General features: G+C 47.9%; 1 protein-coding gene and 1 long non-coding RNA gene across 20 annotated transcripts in view; one reads left to right on the forward strand and one right to left on the reverse strand.

Moving 5' to 3' along the window:
- The window catches only part of LOC117220943 (uncharacterized), a 162,209-nt gene that overhangs the window by 95,219 nt on the left and 43,618 nt on the right, over positions 1 to 23,372 (reverse strand). For 17 of the 19 annotated variants that reach the window (XM_076522080.1, XM_076522083.1, XM_076522090.1 and 14 more), the window contains one exon: positions 8,257 to 12,545. In XM_076522080.1, coding sequence (XP_076378195.1) covers positions 8,257 to 12,511 — 4,255 coding nt within the window. In that variant the 5' untranslated portion in view covers positions 12,512 to 12,545. Of the gene's footprint in view, positions 1 to 8,256; positions 12,546 to 16,334; positions 18,470 to 23,372 lie in introns of those variants that run through there. The other 2 variants (XM_076522088.1, XM_076522081.1) reach the window with 2 other exon arrangements.
- LOC143259506 (uncharacterized) lies at positions 18,481 to 21,710 on the forward strand. The gene is made up of 2 exons (XR_013033463.1): positions 18,481 to 18,662; positions 21,222 to 21,710. It is a non-coding gene; the product is annotated as an uncharacterized LOC143259506 (long non-coding RNA).

The raw sequence follows: 23,372 nt of genomic DNA on the forward strand, positions 1-23,372 counted from the left end.
TCCCCTTTCCAACGAGTACAAAAAAGCTGAGCCACGATTTTCTTCTCGCCAAGTTATTGCGCTCGGAATCGCAGGTGTGAGATACAAGGATTAGAATATCTCCTCATTCCACATTAACGATATTTCACAATGTTTGAACTGCTGCATCTCTGTGAAAAAAAAACGTAGAACAATGTACCTCGGCTCATTTCAAAGAGCAAATCCTCCGCTTCGAGAGCGCGTGCATACTTTTTCTTTAAAAAAATGTTCTCACCAGAAAGCGAACAGAAATGTACGACCAGCAATTTTTCTAGATTCGTCGAGTTCGAACATGCGTACCGAATCGAAAAAGATTGTTTTCTCGATTAAAACCAGCACGATAATCAAGCTCGAAGCTTTCCCTTTCCAACGAGTCCGAAAATATAGGTCCTTGACATTTCCTCAGCATTCTGTGGGGTCTCGAGTGACCAAAAACGAGTTTCGTGGGGAGGTCTAAGCAGATTAGACGGGCAGCAATTAGACCGTCGCTTTAAAGCACGTACAGGACATAATGGGTCGTGCGGTGCACCTGTTTCGATTCGAACATAACGAGGCGCAGTTAGTAATTAATCTTGGGGGCAGGAGGGAAGGGGGCCAGGAAAGCAAATTTTCGCTCGCGGCAGCGTCGATACACGAACATGGCGAATTGGACCGGGCCAAGTAGCGATTAGGACGAAGAGTAACGGCGACGATGACGCAACATTCCCGATTACGATGGGACCGCATGGCCTCGTCAGCTCTTTCCTTGACGCCCCGGATATCTCCGCCAGCATTCCGCGGAAATTGCAATTTTTTTCACCGGCGTTGCGATTTCCATGCGAAACACGCCGCGTAGATGACGGAGGAGATAAGCGAGGATCGTCGCGATTCCCATTCTTTCCCTCTCGGCATGACACCGCGTTACTTAAGGCCCGAGCCAATAACGTTGCAGCGACGCGCGGAGGTGAGACGGATGGTTTCGATGGAGAACGAGGAACGAAACATACACCCTTCTTCAAAAGTATTAGGACACCCGCTTGTTATCAGAACGTAAAATACAAGGAATCCCGAAATTATGGCATTTCCGGGAACTGAGAGGTTCCTGAGATCATTTGAAGCAACTTTTTCCTTTACGAAAATGCAATCCGCGGCTTCGTTTACGAGTTATTAGCGAAAAACATTGACCAATGAGAGGCGAGATCAGCTGGCGCGAGGCGGACGAGCCAATGAGCGGAACTGGGCTTCGTGCGCTCGTTGGCTCGGCCGCCTAGCGCCGCCCAGCGCCGCCTCTGATTGGCCAACGTTTTTCCTTAATAACTCGTAAACGAAGCGGCGGATTGCATTTCCGCAAAGGAAAAAGTTACTTCAAATGACCTCAGGGATCCTATACTTCTCTTAAATATCATAATTTCGGGACATCCTGTATATGTATGCACTGGTTACAGTTTAATCGAAATTAACTCTGAAATAAACTTAAAAAATTCTGACGATTTCCAATCGGATTTCCATATTCGCAGACTCGCTTATTCCTGTAAGCGTCCTGATACTTTCCGAAGGGTGCGGGAAGAAGCATCTAGGATAAAAGGAAACGCCGGAACAAGATTCATCGCGCGGGGTCGGCCACGGTTCGCCGGCCGCTTTGTTCGATTATCAATTCCGCGGAAACGGTTTTCCCCGGCCGTTGTCGCGTGCGCGAGAAACGGCCGCGTGCTTCCCCCTGGCCGTAGGGACATCGAACCGGCCGGAGTTGCCAAATTCTCCTCGGAAAGATAGGCAGAGCGAGAAGAAAAAGAAGAAAAAAAGAGCGAAAACGAAGGGGAAATAAAAGGAGAGTGAGAGAAAAAAAAGGAGCGGCCGGAAAAAGAGGAGAAGACGGGGAGAAGGGAAAGAGAGAAACAGAGGGAGAAAACCGAGGACAGAGGAAACGAGGTCAGCGCGGCGCGGAAGGGAGCGGACGGAGGCGGTGGGAAAAAGAGATTCGATCCCGTTCCTGATTTTTAATTAACTCGAACGGTGCCGGGAATTCCGTAAAAAGACCGGGCCGCCTCGCGATTCGGCCTTGCGTCCATCGAGAATCGATGGCGACCGCTTTGTCGCGGCTCGCCGGGACGCTTTTTCACAGGTGACAGACGAAAAATTGCGCGATTTTAGCCCGCTCTCCCTTTCTCCGCGTGGAAGCCAGACGAGGGCCGACGAGACGAGACGCGCCGCGACGCCGGAGGCCTTCCGTTCCGATCGATCCTAGGGACACCGGTTCGAAACGGCCCGGCGCGGCGCGACGGGGCGCAGGAAATCAGGTGCACCGCGCGAAAATGTTTCTCCCCTCGCCGGGAGTTTGTCTTGTTGGTAAATACGCCGGCCGGCCGGTGTGTTTGCGGTCCGACTTCCGGCCCGGAAAAATATTTGCCGCGCCCCGTCCGGTCGATCGAACGGCCAGCCAAAACCGCCGGTCTCTTTGCCGATATTTCCGGACGCGTCTCACGAATATCTTGAAATTTCCGTGGACTTCGAATCGTACACAGAGGATTCCCGATTATCCGGTTCCGCTTTAACCGATCACAGGTTTAACGGGCCCCGTTTTCGTAGACTTGGAAGCTGTCGACCGCGGGAAACTTTACTCACATATTCCGCTATATTTTCCGGCATATTTTCTTACGCTATTTTTCTCGTACATGTGTTGGTCATCGTTTAAATAATTTTCCTCTGTACCGATGATCGAACAGATCACGATAATAACACTGCTTTGCTCAACGAGATCGCGCGTTTAATCGGATGCAAAAGCTTGAAGGAAAATGATATTGACGAACGGATTATACAAGCGACAATATTTTTGAGAATGAAATATCAAAAGGTGAAATTATCGAGTCAATTGAACGACTAGAATTTATCGAGGATGAAGAATCAAATGATTTAGAAACTTCGAGTTACAGATAGGGGAAGGAAAAGTGAGTCGTGCAGAAGCGAAGATTGCAATTGAAATTGTAACGAGTAGACTGCGGATTTTATGCGTTTATGGCAAAAATAAGTAGCTGATATATAAAATTGTTCACACGTAAGATCAATTTCACAATATTATTACACTATTCTCAACGTAACAACATTATTTGAAGGAACAATTTGTTCTTATTTAATTTCTGTTTTTTTCTTTACAATCGTCTCGGTAAATTTTTATATTGCATAAAGGATCCGCAGCCTGGCAATGAAATGTGTTGAACGACAAGAAAATTCATCAGCCATTGACATATTATTTTTTAGAAAGTGCCGTGACATCGCATTAATGATCGAAACGAAATGAAAAAAGCAGGGAAAGGTTGACGACTGTTTGGTGAAAAATGACATTAAATAAATATTATATACATATTATCTAGCATTGTATATATATGTATATACCGTATGTACATACGCATGTATAAATAATAAACATCATAAATATACTTAATAATAAAGTAACCTATAAAACATGCTGTTTGATTAAAATTTTTAATGTTTAAATTCCTCTAGGACAACAGACGTCTGAGTTTTTCATAGAGAATTTTTACCAGCTCTGCGGAATCGTAGCTCAAAATTTGGCTGGATCTAGAGACGAATATCTTAAAACTCTCCTAGAATAGGTTACAATAATTTCAAAATTATTTTGCGACTGCATACGCCTATGTCTCCTAGAAATAAAGTTCTCAAACTTCCCTCAAAGAAATTCTACAACAAATATCTCAAAATTCTCCAATACATAGAATCATACGAGTGGATTAGAACGATAGTTGCATAACTAAAATTTTCCTCATTGTGAAGAACAATAAATATTATTGTTTACTAACACGTCTATCGTTTACAGACCAAATTAATTGCTAAGATAATTTCGTGTCAAGTCAATTTACAGTAACTTCGTAACTTCGTAACTTATTTCGCCTCCCTTTTTAACGTTTTGCTATGCACAGATTACATTTCAAAACATTTTATATCTCCGAAAATGGGACTTACGCCACTCTGATTCGAGCCCACTCATACAGGCTCGACTATCAAAATTATTCTGCATCGTGTACGACTGTCTCCGTTATTCTACCCTTTCCCGAACAGCACATGTGAAAATTCCACTAGAAATTGTCATCCGCATGCCTCCTAGAGACCATTCCCTAGCTTGGCGATATCAAAATTTCCCCAGATCTGTTCGTGCTCGAGAATTCCCGCAGATTCAGAAGTGCCCCCGAATTTTCCAAGTCTTCACAGCTGAACCAGTGAAACTTTAAACCATTGGGTCGAGTCATAAATAACTTCCGTATTTCTGTCGGACATTTCGTTCCTCTTCCATCCACTTTTATGTTTCTCGTTTGTTTCTTTCGAACCCTTATCTATTCACCGAAAGCAAAAACTCGTCGGGCGAGTAGATACTACTCGCAGCGAGTAGATACGAACAACAGATTCCATTTGTCCGCGTCGGAAGTTATTTATGACTGGACCCAGCACTTTTTTTCCGCGGTCCGAAGCCCGAAAGACGACTTTCTCCTAGATTCCGCTTACCTTCTCTGCCGACCTTGCGCTTCTTCTTGCCGAGGCCGGGTCCGACGGACGAGCTCTTGCCGGAGCTCTTGTCCTTGCTCTTCCAGCGGCTGAGCATGGACATTGTGACCGCGTTCGAACTAGCCTGCAGTGACCGGCGAACGGCCCGTAGTAGATCGGATTCACAGCAGCCCGCGGATCCCGTTCGATCCCGATCGCGTGGTCTCACGATCGTGGCGCGTCGCGCGCGTTCGCTGTCGCCGGCTGCCCGCCTCGTTCATCACACACGCGTCTTCGATCGTTCCTCGTTCGGTCACGTCCGATCACGAGCACCCGGTAGGCAGAGGGACGCGGCACGGAAGGGATCTACGCTTGCGGATCGATCCTCGAGCCCTCTACCAACTAGCAAAGCGAACGATATTCTATATTCTCTTTTGCTCTCTCGATCTCTGTCTTTCTCTCTCGCTCCCTCTCTCTCTCTCCGTCTCTCTTTTGTTCTATCCTAGGGGAAAACGCACGCGACCTCGGGTCGTGTCAAGAACGAGACGCGCTCTACCGTTTCCGGTCGACGCGGGCGCAACAGTCGCGGCGACGGCGGCGTCCCGGCGCCCATGACGTCGCCATCTTCCGGTCGCCGGGAGCTTCACACCGGCGGCGCGGGGGTGAGCGTACTCGAGCGTGCCGCGGGCCGAACCGGATCACTGGGTCAAACCGAAGAGAGCGAAGCGACTCCTCGCGGTTACCCTCCGACGCCGACCCTAGCCGAGGATCGAACACACTCCGACAGCTACGCGCACATCCTCCGCACAAGCTGGGGGATCGCCACGATCGGGACAATGTGCAGGGGGGATTGTCCTCCCTCGCAAAAACCGCCCTCTAACGATAACAATCTATGTACGTATATATTGATATATGCGGGGCAGTGGTGTCCGAGAATTACAGGATCACCCGGAAGAAGAACGACAACAGTAGCAGGGAGAAGAAGACGATCAGCAGGAATAGCACCAGGAATATGATCAGATGAATCCTGAGCACGGTGAGGTCCACCATGGCGGGGATCGATAGCCTAGCGGTCGGTCCGGTGGCTCCTCTCTGCCCTTCGCGCACAGAAGGAACAAGAGCCCGATCAGATCACTGTGTCCGAGCACTTCGGAGAACGAGAGGCGTCAAGGTCGCGTCGACGGACGATCGGCGTGCACCGGGGAGGACGCGCCGCGGACCGGGGACATCGAGGGCGCACCGGAAACCGGAGCCGAACGCGGAGACGAGAGAAGAGAAGCCGAACCGGTCGCCGGAGGAGCGGGTGCGAGTCTGACAGCCGGGTTGGGGCAGCCGGCTCGGCGCGGCGGCAGCACCGAGCCCCCTAACTTCGATCCTCGGATCGGCAAGCGATGTCCCCAGCGGCCGAGGACCACCGTCACTGGTCCGGCGAGGTCCCGAGGGTCCTCGAAGGTCGCGATCGATCAGTTACCCCGGTGAATAAGACGCGAGAGCGGCACAGGTAGAGAGCCAGCAGCCACCCCCGACCACCAGCCGCCAGTCGCTACCATCACTGAGCCGGCCGCTAGCTAGGCGAGTGTGACAGGGTGCGCCAACTCCGGCAGAGCCTCCCCCCTCCTCCCGTCGAAAACCCGCGGAACCGAGTCGCCGTCGCCGGGATCTGCCCGAGTCCCGGCTCCCGGCTCCCGGCACCTTCCCCTCCGCCGCAGCCTCTTCTTGCTCCGTTACACGCTACACCGGCCGGCCGGCCCCCTTTGTCCTCCTTATTTCCCCCTCTCTGCTGCCTCTCACTCGCTCCGGAGGACCCCCCCACCATCGCGGTACGTTCCTAGTCCCGTTTCTGTCTAGCGAGTGCGGTGACGTCACGGGAACCCAGATCGATCCCGAACGCCCACCACCCTCGCTTCCCAACGCATCGTCCTCACCGCTACACCACCTCCCCCCGGTGCCCCTCTCTTTCTCTTTCCCGCTCGCTGGCTCGCTCCGACGTCGAACGAAACCTGCCACTAGCTGCACCGAAAACATTCGACGGAAGTACTACCTCTTTGACGCGAACACCGTGACCTAACCGCCGTTCGTGGTTTATGGGCCGGGAGAGAGCGTTTTACGGACAACCCCTCCCCCCAACCCGCCCACCCGCTCTAGCCTTCGACGAAGATGATGAGCGTGTTTCGGATTGATTCGTGTTGACCGAGGCTGATGGATTTTTAGCGGGGCCCACCTCAGCCGGAATGGATATCGATCCCGCGGGATGGTTATTTATTGTTCCAGCTAGCGGGTTAATGAGGCTGGATTGCCGAAGTTTGATTGGGATGCGATGCACTTCCCCGAAGTTGGCGCGATTTGATTGAACGTTCGATTGTTCGGGCCCGGCTGGCCGGGGAATTTGCTTCGAGCGGCTTGGATCCCGAGCGGTTGGTTGCGGTTTGTTTGGAACCCAGTTCGACTGTCGGTTCGTTTGAAATGCTGCTTTCCAATTTGTTCGGAGTCACGCGGATAAGTCGCGCGCCGATTCCCGCGGCGAACGAAATATACCGTCTGTCGTCGCGTTCGACGTCACGGAACCCGTCCTCCTCGAGCGCGGAAGAGGCTTAAGGCCTAAGAACGAGATTTGTCCCGTGCTCGCGGGACGTGCCTGCGCGCCGTGCTGCGCCGCTCCCGGTCCTCCCTAAGAGGCTCATTGAGATGCATAGTCATACGCGGAGGAGCGGTTCACACCTTGTCTAGCTGGAATTACGAGCTGCAGGAGCCTTCCCACCGGAAGCAGCCGCGAATCGAGCCAGATAGTACACGCGATCCACGAACCCATCATCCCTAACCTAACAGGTTTTCGGAGCACCGCAAACGAAGTTGCGTCACATAAAATCGGGCTGTTTGCGAAATGTAATTAACCTTCGAACAGCTCAGATTCTGGCGATGTTTGGACGATCGTAACTTTCTGGGAATAAAGTTTCGCGGCGGTCTGGTTGAACTCGTTTCAAACAGCGAAGCTTCCTCTTTCTAACGAGATCTCGTTCATTGAGCTGCGATTCTTTGTTGTTGTTTTATCCTGCTTTGAATGAACAGTGCGCCTGCTATGCTACAGTTTGAGCAACTTCGTTATAAATGAAATATCGTCAATGTTCAAGTTACTGTTACTTTAATAAAAAAACAATCATAGGATCATGTACCTAAGCTTGTTTTAAAGCGTGTAATCTCAGCTTTCAGGTTGTATCAGCTATTTTGTGATAGAAATTCTTTACCCTGACCAGTCACAAGTTGAGTCAAAATTATCTATTTCGAAAATTTCTCAAGTTCAGGCACCCCTGGGAAAGCCAAAAAATTTTTGTAGCGAACGAAAGTACTGCGATTTTGTAGTATGAAGTCTCCTCTTTCCGATAAGGCCAAAAAGATGCAGCTACGATTATTTCTAACCAATCTGTGGGACTTTGAATCAAAAGTGTGAAATCCCCATTTTTAAGGATGATCTATGTGTTCACTAAATGTTGCGCGAAAAATTGACGATTTTCAAGATACTGTAACTTCTCGAAAAAAAATCGCTCGACGACGTATCTTAGCTTATTTTTAAGTGCAAACCCTTCGCTTTTAAATACGTATCTGCAATTTTGCTCTAGAAATTTTTCTTGCCATTCCACCGGCCTTCGAATAAAGGCTAAATCGTCACTGATACGTCTATCCTATCCACCTTAACTACCACAAAACAGTCCGGTGGGTCGCAAGAGACCCAACCACTATTACTACTAACAAACATAAATTACAACTCACCCTTCTGACGAGGCAGTCGCATGGGGTCAGTGCCGGGAGGACTGGTAGCCCTCCGAGGGTCCTGCCACCTGGGATCCCCAAGAACGTTGCTCCTGACAGCGCCAGGTGTCCTGGAGGTTGAATCCTTTGGCAGAGGGGGCAAAGGTCTATCAGCGTCGTACTCGGATTCAGCGCAGTGTGCTTGTTCGCGACGTTCATGTTGAGAGAACACCGAATCCGTGTCCGAAGTGCTATCTTCGCTACGATGTCTCCTGGTAGGGGGTTCAGGAGCAGTGCCATGTTTGGTAGGCCAGTTTCCGGTAGCTAAATCCTGGCCCACAGAAGACTGATTAGAGAAACTGACCCTCTTGGCGCCCCCAGTGGTCCCATAGTCAACGGACTCGCCGCTGATGAGACTCCCTCTTTTGAATATGGGATGAGGAACCTTGGCATCAGGATCGTTGGACTCCTCGTAGCTCGCAGATTCAGGCTTCCTCTGAGGCTCGTTGCCTCTATGGAAATGGGGGGAGGCGCTCTTGGACCTCTGAGCTTCTAGTCTGTCAGGGTCCAAAGGCTTTGTCTGAAGTTCCCTGCGGTCCCTAATCGCTTGCTGGGGCCTGACTATCAGCACCGGCTGGTTAGGCCCTTTCTGGCTCTGCATCAGCGGCGGCTTGCCACTTACGATACCCTTCCCCCTCCTCATGCTGTCTTGCCAAGGATTAGGTTCTCCACAGGCAGCAGGAGCTCGGAGGGTGCCTTGTCTAGATCTGGCTGGGCTCTTAGCTCTATGGACTACCTCTTCGGCCATGTTCTGCTCGTAGATCCTCCTCTGCTGCTCCTCGTCCAGCTTCTTCAGCTGTTGCCAGTACACAGCCTCTCTCACCTCGGGCAAGTCGATCTTCCTCCCGATCTGCCGGAGGTTGGTCGCTGTCGGCGAGGTAACCGACTTCCTCTGAGCCTCCAGAGCCTTCTGCTGCCAGTAGAAGGCCTCCAGGTGCTGCCTGGTCTCTTGCTTCGACGGGGAAGTCGCCCCACGTTGCGCGTACACCGGCTCTGGCACTCGCTGGACGTACAGGACCTCGTCTGGCCGGCGCTGCTGATCAGGGGAGCGGGACTCTCTCTGTCCAGGGCTGGAGACCCTGCTTTTCACCTGACCTGGTGAGATCTTGGGTCTCTGGACTTGCTGGGGCTGCCTCTGGACCTCTATTTGCAGGTCCAAGCGGTTCGTCTTCTCCAGGACCTGATTTCGTTGAGGACTTTGCTCTGGTCTAGGTGCAGGAGTGGGGGAAGAGGTTCTGCCCTGGACCCAAGCTACCCTGTCCTCCTCCTTCTTCTGCAGGTTGGGTCTGTAGTCTCCAGGTGGACTGATATCCCCCCTTTGTACGTAAACTGGCTGTGGCCGAGGCATCTCCGCGGGAAAATTCGAGACAGAACCTTGGGAGAAGGTCATCCTAGGTGGAGAGTAATCCTGTTTGGGGACCATGGGTCCGGAAGACTGAAGCCTAGCTGACCCTGGAGATTCGACTGACCTAGGATCATTGGAAGGCCTGGGGATCCTAGATTCGTAAGGTGGATCCCTCTTAGGGGATGCTATTAGGATCTGATCGTTAGGCTGTGCTCTTCTAGGCGCTGGCTGTGTTCTGACCTTGCCCTGTGCACCTGGAGAACAAGGTCCTGCACCTGGACAAATGTCCAATGACCTCCCTTCTAATCGTTGAGACCTGTCTCCGCTCTGAGAGCTTTTCGAGGGACTAAGGCCAGTAGACTCCGAAGGCCTCTCTTGATTGATGGGTGTCGAATGGCCAGGTGATGATGGCGTCACGTCATAGATCCTTTCGTCCATGCATCTGGTAGAGGACCTAGAGGGCGACTTCTCGTTCTCGTAGATCCCATCGCGTTCGTCAAGATCCTTCGTGTTCGTCGGCGAGTTTCCAGGAGACTGAAGATAATACTCACCGCTCTTGGAGCTGGACGGCGAGAATTCGCTCTTCTGGCTGGAGTTAGGCGTACAGCTGGAGTCGGCATAGTCTCCGGATTTCTGGCTAGACCCTGGAGAAGGGTACTTGGGCGACCTGGCTACTGGAGTTCGGTTATTGGGGTTCACGATAGGCTGCCTGGTGATCTTCACTTGAGCGGACACTGACTTTAGGATCAACCCCGAAGCGTTGTCGTTCTCGTAGAGTCCAACGTTCGAGAATGTCTTCTGGACGTACATGTTATCAGCTTCTCTGTTCTCTTCGAGGTAGTTCTCGTACAGGTCAGTCCTCGAATGGGGAATGGCTGGCAGTGGTCTGTCTACTGGATGAATGGCTCTAGGCCTGACTAAATACCGTTCACTAGGAGGCGCAGAGATCCTTCCTGAAGGGCCATGGTTTCTATGGAAAAAGTACCGATGGTGATTAGGCTCCTGAAGACTGTGCTTGCGCTCCAATTGTCCTCGTCCGAATTCCTCGCGCTTCTGTCTCTGCTCAAACTTCCTGATGTCCGGAGAGATCCCTAAAGCGTTCCTTTCAGCCCAGCGGTCGTCCGGAGCTATGGAGCTGAGGCTGGAGTCTGTGGTGTAAGACCTAGGCTGACCAGCTCTGTCTCTCAGCAAGGCTTGCCCATCGTCTCTAGCTAAATGATCCGGAGTACTAGTGATGGGACCTTGGTCTGGGAAGAGCTCTCTTTTGATCTCGTCAAGGCGTTCCTCTATCATCGACCCGTTCAGACTGTTGTCCAGTTTGACGTTCCTCTTGATGTCCTCGTTCAAGTTCATGGTATCCGGGGAGCGTGTGTAGTTGCCGTTCTGCTGATATCTGGCGAAGTGCCTGTCGTCCTGCCTCTTCTTCTCCTTGGCCTCCTTCTTCTTGTAGTCCTTGCGCGAGTCTTTAGGCGAGAAGAAACCGGGCAGCAGTCTGCGCAGGCCCAGCTTCTTCTTCTGCTTCTCCTCCTTCTTCCTCGAGCAGCCGACCTCCATGCTGAACTCGCGGATCAAGTTTGCGTAACCGTCCCTGCCCGGTGAGCTCCTGTTGATGAAGAGGTCGATGGAGTCCGTCGAGGATGCTATTCTGTGGTCCTGCATCAACTCTAGGATCCGATCCTTCCTCCACTGATGCTTATCAGTCGGAATCCTTCGGTGAACATCGTCGTCTTCTTCATCGTCGATCCTCTCGATGTCCTCGTCCACGGCCTTGATCCTGTCTTCTAGGCAAGAATCAGAGTCTACGGTGCTGACCAGGTCACTGCTTACCACTGTCAGCGTCTCCTCCGGCTCGGTGATCGACCCTCGATCATCGGCACCCTCACTGAACAAGGCCCTGTGGTCCTCTTCGACGCTGTCCCTTGAAGAGACGCTACCTAGCTCCTCTATATACGAGGACTTCGAGGACTCAGAGGATCGACGTCGCTCCAGAAACTCGCCTGACCAACGCTTCTCCACTTCGGAGACCTTCTTCGAGTAGCTGGGCCTTCTCTGGGTGTCCGTTTCCACTTCTTCAAGCCCCAGATCCTGCTCCTCGATCCTCAACTGCTTGTCCAGGCTTTGTCTACGTAAGAACTCTTCGTCGAATTCAGCCAGCGGCTTCTCGTTCGCGTTCGAATCAACCACGACCTTCAGACCGCAGCTAGCCCTCAGCTCCAACAACTTCTTGTACTGCTCCGCCGTGGTGGCGTCGATCCTGGTACTCAGGTGCTGTTGAAGGTCCTCTATCTTCGACTGGCTTCGCTCCAGCCGATCCTTGGCGTCCTTTTCCTTCTTCTCTAGATCCTCTACCTTCGGGTCCTTCGAATCTTCGGGCTTTTCGGGGTCCTTTGGCTTCTCTGGAGCTTCAGGTTCAAGGACAGGGGTCTTCAGGATCGGTTTCGCTGGGACCTTGGGAGGAATTTTATTCTTGACCACGATGCTGCCAATGGAGGGGCTCTTCGTCAGCCTGATCGGTTTGATCCTCTTCTCCAGGCTGTTCCCTGGGCTCTTGAAAGTCGACGAAGGGCTAGAGACGTCTTTCAATAGTGTCTCTTCAGGGAGAGAGCTACGATGGCTCGGTTTTGGAGGATCTGGTTTCGTTGGAGCTGTTTTCGAGGGCTCGGATTTGATCGACAGTTTTCGGGACGTCTCGTTTTTCGTCAGGAACACTTCGCGAGACCCGGAAGAGGACTCTAACACGTATTTCTCGACGGTGACCTTGTCCACCGAGAGGACTCGCAGTCTCTCCGGTTGGTCTGTCGCTTCACCAGGCTGCTGTGGAGTCTCTGATCCCTGGGAGTCGTCATTGACCGCGTCCTTTGTCCCCTCCATGCTTCCTCAGCCTCGTGATAATTGCTGACGACGCCTGAAACGCAAAATAAACCGGCATTGCCATCTATCGTTGCAAAATACTCGTTTTTTATTTGCTGACCATTCGCAAGAGCCAGGGTCAAACAAATAATCGCTCTGCCGGAGCACGGTGGCGTTCGATGCAAGAGATTCTGGATGTGCTTTCGAATTTTTAGCGAGTAGAATTTCGAACGAAAAATTCTGAAAAAATTCCCTAACGTGTACCAAGATAACGTCAACGCACCAGATTTTTTTCCGAAAACCTTTGCACCGGATTCGTTCGGAAAATCGCAACGAATTCGGATAATCCAGATCGTCGGCTCCAGCTACCATCCTAATCAAGATACAGAGTTGAAACAAGACGGCAAATGTCCTGAATCGCGTGGTTCATTAGCGTGCGTCAATGGAGCATCATTAAAACGGTCGTCGGATATCGATCGAATCCGGCAGTTGACGATGACGATTGCCGGATGACGCCGTGCAGGCGCCAGGATAATGTCGGCCGCGGTTTCGTTCGTGGGTGTCTCGTTACCATGATTACGAGAAACCGATCTTGGAGGCGTGCGTGCGTGCGTGCCCGCGGCCATCTCGGCTTCCACATTACGTGACTCGTGCCCCGTTCTCGAAAGAATGCCGCGGTCTCCGGTTCCATGGGAGAACCGTCGGCGACGGAGCGCGCCGCGTTTCGGCGCCGACGAATCTCCATTTCGGTCGTTTACACGGAGCCCTCGAAACTCGGCAAACCGAACGAGGGATCTTGAACCGGCGGCCGTCGTCTTCGGAGCGGAAGAACCGACGCGGCGAAGCTGCCAGGAGCAACGACCGTAACCAATTCCCTCCGCGGTCGGCCCCCGCGAACCGTTCGACGCTCTAGTCGTTTTTGATCCCGATGCAGAGGTCTTTTATGCGCCGTTTACATTTCCTACAGGCCGGTCCACAATCGGGAACCAGGCACCAGAAATTGTCCGTTCAACCGTCAAAGCGTTTCCCGTCCGGAAATTGCAGAAAAATACTTCGGACAACGTCGGTTACTTTGTTGGAAATAAATATTGTTCACTTGGAGCATGTATAGGGCGTTTCAAAATTAAACGTGTCCTCTGATTGGACAGTTTGTACTGTGAAAATGCTGGCACGTCTTCGTACGTTCAAAGATAGTAGCGAAATATACTGAATTATCGTGAATTAACTTGAATGCGAAGCATTTTTATCTGTACGATATACAGGGTGTCTCAAAGCTGATCGTGCACCGTACCAGGAAATTTTGTACGGCGCGCATGGCAATATTTTCTGACAGAGTACCCCAGACGTAGCGGTTCGCAACGAGGATGTGGTTTTATTTTTACTCGTGACGTGTACAGGTCGTTTCAGAAATTGAACGTGTGGTGGTAGCGTTACGTCAGGCTCCGTTACAAACACACACCGCTTGCGTAATCGACGCGGCAGCGCGTATTTTTTCCCTAATCGTCGTAAGTCAACACCGAGAGGTGTTCATTTCACCGGGCGAATATTGCGTTTCCCTCGCGTCCCTCGTTCCGCTTTGAGGGCCCCACTCCTCACTGTCCTCGCGAGAGACTGATTTTTCGACGCGCGCCACGAATGAAGCGGAACCGACCTGTAACAGTAACACGCGGCACGCTTCGTGTATTGTTATGTAAACGGTCGCGTGGTATACTTGCGTGCATTAAAATTCTGTGAGGATACAGAGTCTCCTAGAATACTCCCAGAATTTACCAAGATTCCCGGAACCCTCTAAAAAATTATTAGGCTACTCATAACCATTTTAGAAGCTATTAGATTTATTTAGGATTTTTTAGAAAATACTGGGAAGGAAGGCTGTAGAACCTTTTTGGTAAGTGGCACAATTTTTGAAACATTCCCAGCAGGTATCAGTATTTTTGGAATCCTTTCAGGAGCTATCAGGATCTTCGAAAAGAACATTTGAACAATTTTCAGTGATTAATTCACCTCATAGATCCCACTCGGTTGGTTTCAGAATTTTTTAAGCCCCCTATGCAATCATCAAAAGTCTTAGAATCCTCTCAGCAGCTACCAGGCCCACCTGGATTTTTTTCAGAGACTACTAAAGTTAGTAGATCGCACTCAAAAGGCAATAGGATTTTTTAGACCTCCCAACAGCTGCCAGAATTTATGGAACACACCCAGCAATTATTAAGATTCCAAAAACCCACTGGGAAACTGTCAGCTTCGATCAGAACTTTTTAGGAACTCTGGGCAGTCACAAAAATTTGTGGATCTCTCTCAGCAAATCCGGGATTCCCAAAAACCCTCTCAGCAATTAGCAAGCCCTAAAAAAGTACCCCCAAACCTCGAGACACCCAGATCGCAGTCGCGAGACTAAACCATCATTCAAAAGCCCCTAAACTCTTCACCGACTTGGAAGTCACGATCGACCAAGTTCAAAGACATTTGCAAAGGGTCAAAACCAGGAAGTCCTGAAACAGGCGCTAAAGATGGCGGTCCCGTCTGCCTATGTTTATTTTCTTCCCTAGAAATCCTCTTCCTGGATTCTTGCTGCCTGGAAGCTCGTAATAGACCGAATAAGACGACGACGGCCGGGGAACGAGGATAAGAGGATGCAGGGAGCGCAGGGACGGGGAGAGGATGGACGTTAATAATCCCGAGTTAACGATCGACAGGGTCGGTGGGCTCGGCGGGCACCGGTACCGCTGCTAATTATCGCCGGCCTCGTTATCCCATTATCGTCATCCGATATTATCGCGGGTCGCTGCTCGCTTTGCCGGTTGCCGACCGTCGGTCTGCAGGATGCACCGTCTGCCGGTCTCCTCTCCGTCGCTCTCTCTTTTCCTCCCACTGTTCCACTCTTTCTGGTTTTCGGCGCGCGAGTGCATCCTGCAGCGCCGGACGCCGAGTTGCGTAACCGAGGACATTCCGCGCGCGAGCGTTACGAAACCGGGGAAAACAAAAAAAAGAAAAAATGTGAACGCGCCAGGCTTATCATTAACGTGTCATTCCGCGAGGTTTTTATGCGAAAGAGCCTCAACAGTTTTTACAACACAGTCGATCAACTTTCTGTTGGCGAAACGGCGGCGACGATTGCGATTTTATATTCGGCATTAATTCGACCGGGCATCGTTTTTACGCCGGAGAAAGATTCATTTCGATTTAGAATCATTATGCTACGGGTCGAGGTATTCCAACAATGTCGATGATCACCGCGAGTATAATCGTCTACGTGAGAACTCTCTATGTGTATTACTGATAATTATTTCATGAACGTGCAGATATATAAGTTGTTCGATCGTCGCGTTAAATACCAGCACGTACGCTGCAGTCGCGAGTGCATCCTACAATCGTGACAAACTTCTGCAATTTTGTGAAACATGCAAAACCACTTCGTACGTCTCTAACGGGCAGTCCAAAGAGCACATAGATTAATGTATAGATCAATTTTCTCATCGCTTGTGAAACAGAAAAATCCTCGAGTCAACCTGACTTTTAAACAACTTCACTTGCAAGTGCATCTCCAAACCTTGACGACTTATGCAATCTCGGGAATCGTGCAAAGTCACTTTGTGTCCTCCTACTAGACAATCCGAACATTATATAGATTAATTTTCTTATCGCTGCGAAGAGAAAAATCCTCGAGTCGAGCCGATGTTTGAACGACTGCACTTGCAAGCAAGCGCATCTCCGAACCTTGACAACTTCTGCAATCTTGCGAATCACGCAAAATCAATTTGAGTGGCTCTACTAGAAAGTCCAACGATCATACACATAGATCTATCTTATCGCTTCAGAGTGAAAGAGCGTCGAATCTACTCACCGGGGAACGATAAGTGCGAAAAAACCTAAGACAGCTGCGGTCCCAGGATCAGTGGGACAGCCACCTGTTCGCCTAATCGCGGTCAGGCTGCCTGGATCGCAGGAGAAACGATCCCTTCGTGATCCATGGTCGTGATCGATTCAAAGCACTCGCGGCGTCACCGGCAATTCGGTCGATTGTCGCGACGACGGATAGATAGGTCTTACGTGAGAGGAACGACGCACCGCGACTACAAGTAGGCACCACAGCGGCGCACCACGTGGTGTCCTCTGGATCGTTGATCGTCGATCGTTCCGTGCCGATCGGCACCGGGCACCGACTAGCATCGGGGACTTCGCCGGCGCGGGACAGATCGGCGCTCGCCAGAAGAAATTAATTCTTCTTGAGCGGGGGAGAGAGGGGGGCGATGAGAGAGGGACTGGGGGAGAGAGAGGGAAAGATATACTGACTGAGAGTGGGAGAGAGAGAAAGAAAGAGAGAGAGAACAATGAGCGAGAGAGGAAGAAAAAGAGCAAAGAGTGAAAGAAAAGAAAGAAAAATTGGAACAATGGGTTGTAAAATGAATTGACAAATATATGATGCAGTTGGTGGTGACAGAGAGAATTAAAATAAAAGGAGAGAAAAAGACAGAGAGAATAACGAGTGAGAAAAGGAAGGAGAAGAACAAAGAGTGAAAGACAAAAGAGAAAAATTGGAACAATGAGATACAAGATGTATTGACAAAAATATAATAGAATTAATGGTGGTGAAAGAGATTAAGATAAAGAGAAAGTAGCAGAGTATAATAAGTGGCAGAAAAAAGGAAAGAGTGAGAACAAGAAGAAAGAAGCAGAGTGAAAGAAGGAAGAAAAGATCTGAAGCAATGTGTTGTGAACCGAATTAATGAAAATACAATGCAGTTAATGGTGGTGCAAAAGATTAAAAAAAAAGAGAAAGTGACAGAGTATAATAAGAGGCAGAGAAAAAGCAAAGAGTGAAAAAAGAATAAAGAAGCAGAGTGAAAGAAAGAAGAAAAGAACTGAAGCAATGTGTTGCGAACCGAATTAACAAAAATACAATGCAGTTGATGATGGTGGAAGAGATTAAAATAAAGAGAAAGTGACAGAGAAAAAATGTATGCATAAAGAGAGAGAGAGAAGTGTGGAAGAGAAGACAGAAATAGGAGCAACTCGGTACAAACTAAATTGGCAAAAAATACGAGACAGTTAAAGATGCGGAAAAAAATGAGAATAAAAGGAAGATAGTACGTGGTATGACCGGCCAATAAGGAGGGAGATGAGCAGGGACATGGAACGAAGCGAGGAACAAGAAATAAAAGAGGGAATGAAAGGCCGGGGCAATACGTTGCAAACTGAATTGGCAAAAATATGAAGCAGTAAAAAAGATAGCGGAAGAAATGAAAATGAAAGACAGAGCGAGTCGGTGAGCCGATAGGATGGGAAAAAAGAGACCGCACGGAGCAGCGATAGAGCAACGAAGAGGAATGGAAAGCCGGCGATCAAGGAAAAGGTGGAGAAAGAGCAAAGAAGTGGAGGAGCGACAAGGAATCGAAACGAAGGACGGAGTGAGTGACTCAGGGAACGAGCGAATGACTGGTGGAGAGTGGGACGGACGAGATGAGACACTGGGAGAGAGTAAGAGAGAGAGAGAGAGAGTCGGAGAAAGAGAGGTGCAAAGTGAATAAACAAGTGGAGCGAGAGAGACAGAGAGAGGCAAAAGAGATGAAAGAGGATGAAGGAGAACTAAGAGTCTGTTGATGTTTTCGAGAATGGAGAGAGAGAGAAAGAGAGGAAAAGATTGAAAGAGTGAAAGAGACAGAAGGAGAGACACAGAGATTGAAAAAGAGAAAAAGAGAAACACAAACAGAGATCTAAAGGGAGAAAAAGAGAGGTACGCACAGAGACCTATAGAGAGGCATAAACAGAGACCCAAATAGAGAAAAAGAGAGGCACAAACAGACCGAATGTGAAATAGAGAAACAGAAAGAGAGACTCAAAGAGAGAGATAGAAAAAGAGAGACAGAAAGAGAGAGAGAGATCCAAAGAGAGAAAAAGAGAGGTACAAACAGACCGAATGTGAAATAGAGAAACAGAAAGAGATAGAAAAAGAGAGACAGAACGAGAGAGAAAGGGTGAGGGAGGGGGGGTCCGGGCAGATGAGCCGGAAGGGAGAAAGGCGAAGGAGGCCGAACAAAGGAGAACAGACTCGAAGCAATCACGAGAGCGAAGAGAGACGAGAGAGACGGGTTTGCTCCTCGGCTGGACTGAAGCCGAAGCCGCGGCTCGAGCTGCTCCAGCCGTGTTCCATGGCTGATAACGAGAGCCGCAGGTACGCGTGTTTGCTCGTGACGCATCCCACTATCAGTCCACAGCGGTTCTCAGTCCCTCCATACGGCAATTCGATTCCGAGAATGGACCTTTTGATCCTATCCCGATTTTTTTATTGATAACAAATGCTAGATGGTTGTCCCTGGACTATTGGGATTGTGGGAGTGGCTGCACACAGGTGAGACTCCGAGGTGATAAGAAGAGGTCTGACAAGCATTTTTTAAGTCTTTCGATTTTGGGTCGATACACTGGGGATGGGTTTAGTGAGCCGTGTTCAATGCGGAATGTACTCTAAGGTGATTCTATTAGTAATTTGTTAGTTTATTAGTCTTCATTTTGCTGGTCTGATTTAATTTTGAGAGATTTAATTATTTTGGACTCTTGTATTTTAGGTTTTTCGACAAAGTGAATTTGAGATTCTTCTGTTCATTATCTTTATGTTTCAATACGTCTTGTAATTTTATTTTTGTTGTAGGAATTGTTTTGGAATTATTTGGACTCTTTGAATCATTTTGGACTCTTGAATTTTAGGTTTTTAGACAAAGTGAATTTGAGATTCTTCTGTTCATTATCTTTATAATCGAATACATCTTGTAATTTTATTTTCGTTGTAGGAATTGTTCATTTCAGGTTGTTATTTTGGTGATTATTTTGTGATAGCCAGTAATTTTATTTTTTGTCTTCATTTGAAAGTATTGTTGTCCAGGAGGATACTTGATAACCTAAATTACTCGGAGGCAGAAAATTGTTCGAGTCGTTTAGATTCCTGTGGAATGCATTTCTTGCATTCCCGGGTCCAGACTGCAGATCTTTAACGCAGCTTCGTATTTTCATAGTGAATTTAATGGAAACTAGACCAACCGTGTAGTTTTCTTCGTTCATTAAAAGATTCCTCGCGGTGAAAGTCAAATAAAGATATCGAGAATTATGAAATTTGTAGCATACGAATCGTTTCATTAATTATGAAATCTCCGTAATTTCGTTACAATTATTTCTCGACCTTGAATATCTGCAAATTCCCAGGGACAGCGTAAATTTAATACCGAATGTATCCTACATTTTATTCGCGCGGAATTTTTATTTCTGACATAATGCATTTACTGCAACAATAGTGGTTATTGTGCGCGAGAAGGTTTAAGAAAAGAGTCAGAAGTAATCTCGAGCGGGTCTTGAGGTTCGATCTATCGAAGACCTCGGCGAAAACTCGATCTTGCCTCGTTCACCAACTTTTGTCCCCTTCGAATACAATAACCGCATACACGGTGACCCTAAACTGCATCGATGCACCTGATGCACTCTGGCATTGGGGACTTTCCTGGCGAGTTTTAGATTGTAAAAACATTTCCGCGATTCAATTTTTAATTAAAAGACAGATGCGTCGTAAAATAAATATTTTCACAACGTAAAATTTTTAAAATGAAATGCATCATGCGTTTTTTCCCATTGCAAAATAATTCCAAATTAAATTCCAATATTTTCCAACGTGACGGTTTATTTGCTAAAACACGATCAAGCTCGAATAATTTGTCAATAAACAATGTTTCCAGAGGCAGGAAAATGGTTTCGGTCACGGTGTAGATTGTGCAAACCATCGACCGGTCGTTTCGGGTGTGCAAGGCGAGCGGGTGGTTGTGCAACGCGAAAGAATATCGGCGTTGTGACACAGCGGCGTGTATAATTTCGATCGCCGATCAAAGACAACGAGTATAAAAACGGTGCAGAAGGAAAAAAAAATGTAAACTGGACCGTCGAAGGACGGCCGCGAGCGGCCAGGGTTCCTTGGATTCCACGTTCCCAATTGGAAAACCGTACACGGCGCGCCGCTTTTACTCTCGATGGCTGCGCAGCAGTTCGGATATTTAATTACAGTCGGCTTTATCATTGTAAAAGGTCCCTCTAACCGGCCGTTAAACATTGGTCGTACGTGTGCTCTCGCCGCGCGAGGCTCAGATTGGTTTTTAACACGACGATCGTTATTGTCCTTACGGGCCGGTCGCGAATTACCATTTTCATTAAAATGCTACTATGAATCAAATATGCATTATAATTGCAGATTTCCTCGCAGAGACAGGCTACGGAAGTTCATGCATATTTACACCGTTACTGCCGGATCTAACGAGATCGGCACCGAAAGAAATCTCGCTTTACCCTGACGATTAATCAAATCAAATGTTAATGGTAAAATCGAACACGAAAATGAATCGAAGAAAAATCCGTTCGTAAATATCGATCTCGTACGCTCTGCAACGCTTTCGGGCTAATTTCTGCAATATATTATGCATTAATTTACGTCAAAGGACTGATCTTCGAACGATCCTCGGTTAAACGACTTTCCACTTAATTTGAAATTTTTGATTACTCCAAAATTAAAAGTTTCATTTTAGTATTAAATCATAATCTTCGGAACAGTCTGCATAATCTGGATACTTTTACTTTGCGATGCATTAACTCTCATAAAATAGCATGACTAAGTAATCCGGAGCTGAAAGCTTTTTAAATACTCAAATATTGTTCAATTGTTCTAAAATTCATTTCTTTAATGTTAACGTTTAAATTTTAGGTTTCGTTGCAGATTCCATAATTTAGATCGTGATGTATTCGCTCGTGCACAGCAGCACGAGCTTCGGATCACCTTGATGGAGGGAAAAGTTCGATACCGTAGGCGCCACCAATAATTTTCAGCATCCCTAAATTATTCCCAGAAGAAGGGGATGCAACACGTCGAGGAAAGTTCCACGCCTAAAAGGCTCGTAAATTCCTCAAGGTGCAGAGAAACGCAGGTAACGTGGCTACCTGCAACGGAACAATGGCCCCGAGCGCCAGTGGCGGTGCAGTTTTTGGCTCCCATACTCCCATAGGATTCGATCTGGTACGGGGCCTTGTCAGCCAACATCTGCCCGCATTCCTCTCCCTGGAGGCGCATGGATCATTCTAACGTCAGATTCCTTTAAGAATCGAGGAATTTATGTCTGCCATTCTCAACCGAAAATGACCAAAATGGCATTCCGTAATTTAAAAAAGATTGAATACATTGTAAGATTCAAGGACATCTATTTCAACAATTTTTTATCATTCTCTTAACGCCTATAGTTACCCCAAAAACTGATTACAACAGTACTCGCACCTCCTAACTTCAAAGGTTAATTGTATTTTAACAAAAAAAAGTCTAAAATAGCAGTCCAGGATTTTAAAAAATTTCTGTGCAAAAATTTCTATGTAAAATTTGGGGACAGTCATTTCATCAATTTTTTATAATTCTCCCATTCCCTATAGTTCGGTTGAAAATTTATTAAAACAATACGTACACCCCCAAGTTCAAGGGTCAATGCTATCCTAATAAAAAGTGTCCAAAATGGCACTCCGCAATTTTTTAAAATGTCTACACATTTCTAAAGTCGAAGACAGTCTTTTCATCAATTTTTCACAATGTTAACTTCCCCAAAAAATCATCAAAATATTTATTCAGCACCCCATGACCTCGAAGATTAATTCCACCCCCTCAAAATAAATATCGGCAACCGAAAGAAATATAGACATATTGCACAGTATGGTGAACACTATAGTTCAGCTCGGTTCCCACAAAATCCGTGGTCCCTCAAGGGCCCATTTCCAAGAAAAGCCGACAAAGTTTCCGTGGCCCGGAAAAGTAGATGAAAATGGGAGCTATAGTAAACACGACACGACGAATTTAAGCCCGGACACGCTTGAATCGAGCCTGCTCCTCCATTTTTCTTCTCCGTTCTTCCTGCCTGTCCTTCTTCCACGCGCACTCTCAGAATAGCTGTCCGTCCTACTCCGGCCGTCACAATGCCGATGCCGGACACCTATTCTGAATGCGGCTGCATGAATGAATACACGGGAACGTAAAGCGTGTTCGGCGGGAGTCTGTCTCTGTTTAGGCTTCTCTCGACTATTTCGGTCGTGACGCGCCCTTCGACTTTCGTTAGGGAGAGAAAATTATTTCGGTCGTGGCGGGAGCTCCTTCCTGCCGCCATGTTTCCTTCGAGATCGACGTGGGACCTGCCGATCTCGTCCAAACATGGTAGTAACCCTGGCTGCCAAGGATTCATATAAATCTCCGTATTCAATTACGAATCTTTCAGATAAAAAAAAATTAAATCCTCATCTTTGGAAATGCACTCCGAAATGATGGTGATTTCTATTTTATTTAAATATCTTTCAATAATGTTCTACATGAATCTCTATATTAAAAAATGCATCTACATTTCTAAAACTAAATCCAAACTTTTTGAAATAAATCTCAAAGTTTTAGAAAAATATTCGTCTTTGGAGATGCACTCTAAAATAAAAGAAATTTTTAATTTATTTAAACATCCTTTATGATATTTCAAAATGGACCTGCATATTAAAGAATAAATCACTAAAATAAATATTAAATAAAAATTCTTGTTTCCCCCCTTTAAACATCCTTAAAATGAAACACTGTTTTATCAGAATCAAAATAAAATTATCAGTATTAAGCACTTAATTTTCAATTAAATTATTAATTCATAACTACGTTTGGAAAAATAGTGAAATATCTTTCAACCGCGAGAAAAATGATTTATCGGTCCAGAGGTTCCTGAACTATTTGCTGCTGCGAAAAATGATCGAGGCAATCGCAAGGATCGAGGATCGGGAGGGGGGAGGTCGCGTCGGGTCGCAGAAACGGTTGCATAGGTGCGCGTATGTGCGAGAAACTGGACGCTGA

The sequence above is a fragment of the Megalopta genalis genome, chromosome 5 (genome assembly GCF_051020955.1).
Source record: "Megalopta genalis isolate 19385.01 chromosome 5, iyMegGena1_principal, whole genome shotgun sequence".
Lineage (NCBI taxonomy): Eukaryota > Metazoa > Arthropoda > Insecta > Hymenoptera > Halictidae > Megalopta > Megalopta genalis.